Source organism: Oncorhynchus nerka, linkage group LG15 (assembly GCF_034236695.1).
Source record: "Oncorhynchus nerka isolate Pitt River linkage group LG15, Oner_Uvic_2.0, whole genome shotgun sequence".
Classification (NCBI taxonomy): domain Eukaryota; kingdom Metazoa; phylum Chordata; class Actinopteri; order Salmoniformes; family Salmonidae; genus Oncorhynchus; species Oncorhynchus nerka.
This window is the reverse complement of record NC_088410.1, coordinates 16,588,399-16,594,339: the sequence shown is the minus strand read 5'-3', so window position 1 is coordinate 16,594,339 and position 5,941 is coordinate 16,588,399. Positions and strand designations below refer to the sequence as shown.

The 5,941-nt window shown below is 51.3% G+C and overlaps 1 protein-coding gene across 1 annotated transcript in view; it reads left to right on the top strand.

Moving 5' to 3' along the window:
• The window catches only part of nptxrb (neuronal pentraxin receptor b), a 7,255-nt gene extending 4,365 nt beyond the window's left edge, over positions 1 to 2,890 (top strand). Inside the window, exons 2-5 of the mRNA XM_065001114.1 lie at positions 1 to 165; positions 941 to 1,182; positions 1,351 to 1,530; positions 2,215 to 2,890. The exon at positions 1 to 165 is cut by the window's left edge and continues 175 nt beyond it. Of these exons, the coding sequence (XP_064857186.1) occupies positions 1 to 165; positions 941 to 1,182; positions 1,351 to 1,530; positions 2,215 to 2,463 (836 nt within the window). The 3' untranslated portion in view covers positions 2,464 to 2,890. The remainder of the gene's footprint in view (positions 166 to 940; positions 1,183 to 1,350; positions 1,531 to 2,214) is intronic.
• The last annotated feature ends 3,051 nt before the right edge of the window (positions 2,891 to 5,941 follow it).

Here is a 5,941-nt window from a genome sequence, read left to right as displayed (position 1 = left end):
GAGGAGGCGGAGGCCCCTGGAAGGACCTGGAAGGAGAGCTGGAGAGGAAGATTGAGATGCTGGAGAAAGAGCGGAAGGCGCTGAGGAAGGAGACACAGACACATCACAAACAGATAGACCAAGGGATTGATACTCTACACCACCGCATTGCAGAGCTGGAACAGAGTGAGTGGAACAGAAAGGGGGAGGAGGGAGGAGGGAGGAGGGGTACTATAGGGAACTAAAAGAAGGTCAAATAAGTTGAGCCCAGATTTGCTGGAAAGCAAAGTAGATAAGAAGGACAAAACGGTAACTTCTTCTTTTACTACAACTACTACTACTATCTGTTTCCCAGAGCCAAATGTAAACCATATCTCCCTTCCTCTCTCCTTCAGTCTGACAGAGGACAACTACCCTGATGTCCTCTCCTTCCCCATGAGGACCAAGTACATGTAACAACCATCTCTCTCCCCTCCTTCTCCATCTCTCTCCCCTCCTTCTCCATCTCTCTCCCCTCCTTCTCATCTCTCTCCCCTCCTTCTCCATCTCTCTCCCCTCCTTCTCCATCTCTCTCCCCTCCTTCTCCATCTCTCTCCCCTCCTTCTCATCTCTCTCCCCTCCTTCTCATCTCTCTCCCCTCCTTCTCCATCTCTCTCCCCTCCTTCTCATCTCTCTCCCCTCCTTCTCATCTCTCTCCCCTCCTTCTCATCTCTCTCCCCTCCTTCTCCATCTCTCTCCCCTCCTTCTCATCTCTCTCCCCTCCTTCTCAATCTCTCTCCCCTCCTTCTCCATCTCTCTCCCCTGATTCTCCATCTCTCTCCCCTCCTTCTCCATCTCTCTCCCCTCCTTCTCATCTCTCTCCCCTCCTTCTCCATCTCTCTCCCCTGATTCTCAATCTCTCTCCCCTCCTTCTCCATCTCTCTCCCCTCCTTCTCCATCTCTCCCTCCCTCTCTCCTTCAGGTCTGACAGAGTACAACTATCCAGACGGCTATGTCCTCTCCTTCCCCGTGAGGACCAGATACATGTACGGCCTGGTGCGGAGAGAAATGCCTGAGATGTATGCCTTCACCGCCTGCGTCTGGCTCAAGGTGAAAGAGGGGGGTATCGGCACCCCCTTCTCCTACTCCGTCCCGGGACAACCCAACGAGCTGGTGCTGCTGCAGGGGATACACAACCCTGTAGAGCTTCTTATCAACGACAAGGTAGGAGTGTGTGTGTGTGTGTCATTATCATATTCATTACTGAAACATATCAGTTATCTCCTCCTATTGTTCATACTTGTATAGTTTTATGAATAACATTGATTGGTTGATTGATTGATTGATCGACTGATTGGTGATTGAGCTAAATGTCCCTCCCCTCACTTCTAGGTAGCTCAGCTGCCCCTGTCCCTTGCCCAGGGTGTGTGGGAGCACATATGTTTGAGCTGGACCCTCAGAGACGGGGTATGGAAGGCCTACCAGGGGGGGAAGCTGAAGGGGCGCGGAGAGGGGCTGGCCGCATGGCACCCCATCAAGCCAGGAGGAGTGCTCATTCTGGGGCAGGAGCAGGTGGGTGAGAGGGATGGAGGTCTTGAGGGGTGGAGAGTTAGAGGGATGGAGGTCTGGTGGAGAGTTGGAGGTCTGGAGGGGTGGAGAGTTAGAGGGATGGAGTGATGGAGGGGTGGAGAGTTAGAGGGATGGAGGTCTGGTGGAGAGTTGGAGGTCTTGAGGGGTGGAGAGTTAGAGGGATGGAGGTCTGGTGGAGAGTTGGAGAGTTAGAGGGATGGAGTGATGGGTGGTGGAGTGTTATAGGGATGGCGTGATGGAGGGGTGGAGAGTTAGAGGGATGGAGTAATGGGTGGTGGAAGGATGGAGGGGTGGAGGGATGAGAGATTGAGGGGGGGGTGGCTTATCCTGTGGCAAGAGGAAGTGAGAAGGGTGGGGTCGAGTTGGAGGGAGGAGGAGGAATGGAGAGATGGATGGGGTGGAGTGATAGAGGGATAGAAGGGTAATAAGAAACCTTGAGAGGAACCAGACTTTTCTGTCAGGCTGGGTGGGTGGCTGGCTGGCTGGCTGGGTGGGTGGGTGGCTGGGTGGCTGGCTGGGTGACTGGCTGGGTGGGTGACTGGCTGGCTGGCTGGCTGGCTGGGTGGCTGGCTGGCTGGCTGGCTGGATGAGTTGTATGGTAATCCCTGATCTCTCTCTTTCTCTTTCACTCTCTATCATCTCTATCATATTATATTTCCTTTCTAGGACACGCTGGGCGGTCGTTTCGACGCCTCCCAGGCCCTGGTTGGGGAGCTCTCCCAGTTCAACCTGTGGGACAGGGTCCTGAAGCCTGCTGAGGTATCCGCTCTGGCTGCCTGTTCCTTGGGCACACTGGGCAACGTGGCCCCCTGGACAGACCAGGACGTGGAGGTCTACGGAGGGGCCACCAAGGAGGCTGTGGACCCCTGCAACCAGCCACCCCGGGCCAGCCCCAGCTCTAGCCCTAAACAGTGAGGGGTTAGATGGGTTGGTAGAGGGGTCTCTTGGTTATTATAAAGGGGAGCCGCTCAGTGAGGCCAGAGGGGTAGTTGGTTTGTTGATGCTCCTCATAAGAGGGGGGTTTAAGGTGTTTTTCTGGGGCAGGGGTTGTGTGATGGGAAACTGGGGTAGAGATGGAGAATCAGTTGAGTTGTTTTAAAGGGGCATTTCCAAAAGAGGGTGGGTGTGTTTGAGGAAGCCTTTCGGAGGGTCTGGGATCAGGGGGCGTAGAGATTAGTTGAGTAGGAGTGTTGTTATCTGGGTGTTGTTCACCCACTGAAGGTGTTAACATCAACAGCGCTACAGCTGTTGAGAACAACACCCAGACTGGCTTTAGCTCCGCGGCCATGTGGGAAGATGTTAAGGGAAAGGTGCTGCTTTTCACCCCTCTGATTTGTGTTTTAGAGAGTTGGGGGTGGGGGGGGGTGTTCTCAGCCCCCAGGGAGAGCTACATACACCACGCCTCATCTCACCACATCTCATCTGTTTTAGAGAGTTGGGGGGGTTGTTCTCAGCCCCCCAGGGGAGAGCTACATACACCACGCCTCATCTCACCACATCTCATCTGTTTTAGAGAGTTGGGGGGGTGTTCTCAGCCCCCAGGGGAGAGCTACATACACCACGCCTCATCACCACATCTCATCTGTTTTAGAGAGTTGGGGGGTGTTCTCAGCCCCCAGGGAGAGCTACATACACCACGCCTCAGCTCACCACATCTCATCTGTTTTAGAGAGTTGGGGGGGGGGGTGTTCTCAGCCCCCAGGGGAGAGCTACATATACCACGCCTCATCTCACCACATCTCATCTGTTTTAGAGAGTTGGGGGTGTTCTCAGCCCCCAGGGAGAGCTACATACACCACGCCTCATCTCACCACATCTCATCTGTTTTAGAGAGTTGGGGGAGGGGGTGTTCTCAGCCCCCCAGGGAGAGCTACATACACCACGCCTCATCTCACCACATCTCATCTGTTTTAGAGAGTTGGGGGAGGGGGTTGTTCTCAGCCCCCCAGGGAGAGCTACATACACCACGCCTCATCTCACCACATCTCATCTGTTTTAGAGAGTTGGGGGGGGTGTTCTCAGCCCCCAGGGAGAGCTACATACACCACGCCTCATCTCACCACATCTCATCTGTTTTAGAGAGTTGGGGGGGTGTTCTCAGCCCCCAGGGAGAGCTACATACACCACGCCTCATCTCACCACATCTCATCTGTTTTAGAGAGTTGGGGGGGGGTGTTCTCAGCCCCCAGGGAGAGCTACATACACCACGCCTCATCTCACCACATCTCATCTGTTTTAGAGAGTTGGGGGAGGGGGGGTGTTCTCAGCCCCCCAGGGGAGAGCTACATACACCACGCCTCATCTCACCACATCTCATCTGTTTTAGAGAGTTGGGGGAGGGGGTTGTTCTCAGCCCCCCAGGGGAGAGCTACATACACCACGCCTCATCTCACCACATCTCATCTGTTTTAGAGAGTTGGGGGGGGTGTTCTCAGCCCCCAGGGGAGAGCTACATACACCACGCCTCATCTCACCACATCTCATCTGTTTTAGAGAGTTGGGGGGGGGTTCTCAGCCCCCAGGGAGAGCTACATACACCACGCCTCATCTCACCACATCTCATCTGTTTTAGAGAGTTGGGGGGGTGTTCTCAGCCCCCCAGGGGAGAGCTACATACACCACGCCTCATCTCACCACATCTCATCTGTTTTAGAGAGTTGGGGGGGGGTGTTCTCAGCCCCCAGGGGAGCTACATACACCACGCCTCATCTCACCACATCTCATCTGTTTTAGAGAGTTGGGGGGGGGGTGTTCTCAGCCCCCCAGGGGAGAGCTACATACACCACGCCTCATCTCACCACATCTCATCTGTTTTAGAGAGTTGGGGGGGGGGGGTTGTTCTCAGCCCCCCAGGGGAGAGCTACATACACCACGCCTCATCTCACCACATCTCATCTCATCACGTGTTCTGAAGCTTGTGCTTCTAACTTTGGAATAGGCATTTTCTTCCTCTTTTGGAGATGTGTTGCTACTCAACTGTGTTTGTGATCAACAACAGCTCGTTAAAAGTGAGCGTCTGGACTGCTTTTTCTACTGCGCATTTTGTTGATTTTCTTTGCAGCAATGTTTTTTTTTGTAACACGGTCTTCTTTCTATGTATGTGTGTTACGTGCTTTCAGATAAACCTGTTGCGACTCACAAAACCTCTCACAAAGATGCCATTGTAACGGCCCAGCACAACGTATTGCCAGAGAGATAGCTGTTGCGAGTCACATGGATCATGTAAATTAAGACGTCAATTGATTTCTTAGATTCATAACATCCATCTGGTTGACTTAAAGAGGCAATCTGTTGAGTGATTCCTACATCCATTGTGGCAGGGTGTCCGCTTTGTTGTTGTTTCAACTGCAGATTCGCCCTTTACAGTGATTTGTGACCTGTCTCAATGGTTTTTTTTAATGTAAAGCTGATGGAATGGAATGTATATCTGTATGCATGAGAAAAGCGTTTTCAAAATTAGAGGTCAGAGGTCAGATTTCTAAATAGTCCTGTTTCCAAGACAGCAACAACACAAAAACGTACAACAATATTAACTATTGAATGGTGCGCTTCACCCCACAAAGGCCAAAATGAATACGCACCTCAAAGAATGTGTATTTAGCTTGATCTTACCTTCACAGAATTGCTTAATAAGTGGGTACAGAAGGGACATTGGGACATTGGGACACTGATGTTGAGTTGGGGGGTGTAGTGAAGAAAAGTGTACCCAGATTATTGGGTGTCCTTCCCCCCACTTCACCATTGACATATGGTTGTAAAGTGCCTGTCTGGGTATTACACGCCCAATGCAAATGTCAAATGTATTTTATTCTCTCTCTCTCTCTCTCTCTCTCTCTCTCTCTTCTCTCTCTCTCTCTCTCTCTCTCTCTCTTTCTCTCTTTCTCTCTCTCTCTCTCTTTCTTTCTTTCTCTCTCTCTCTCTCGCTCTCTCTCATTCTCTCTCTCTCCTGCTATTGGTTATGATGTTATTGTAACCAGCTGTGATGTCAGTAAGTGTTGTGATTGTTCATCTTGTGCACCTCCATGGATCTTCTATGATATTGTGACAATATGTGGATGAATAAAATAAAATGGTTATGATGTCGTAAGGAGGTACGTTTTGGCTCACTGTGTGTGTATGGTCAAATCCTGTGTGTGTGTGTGTCGTGACTGGTCCTCCACCCACACAGAAGGAACTGTGGAGTTGAACTGTGCTGCTCTCTGATCTAGTATCATCTCTCCCACACTAACTGTTATGTATCTGTCTCTCTCCCTTAAAGGGATACTGTTATGTATCTGTCTCTCTCCCTTAAAGGGATTCTTTATGTATCTGTCTCTCTCTCTAAAAGGGATACTGTTATGTATCTGTCTCTCTCTCTAAAAGGGATACTGTTATGTATCTGTCTCTGTCTTAA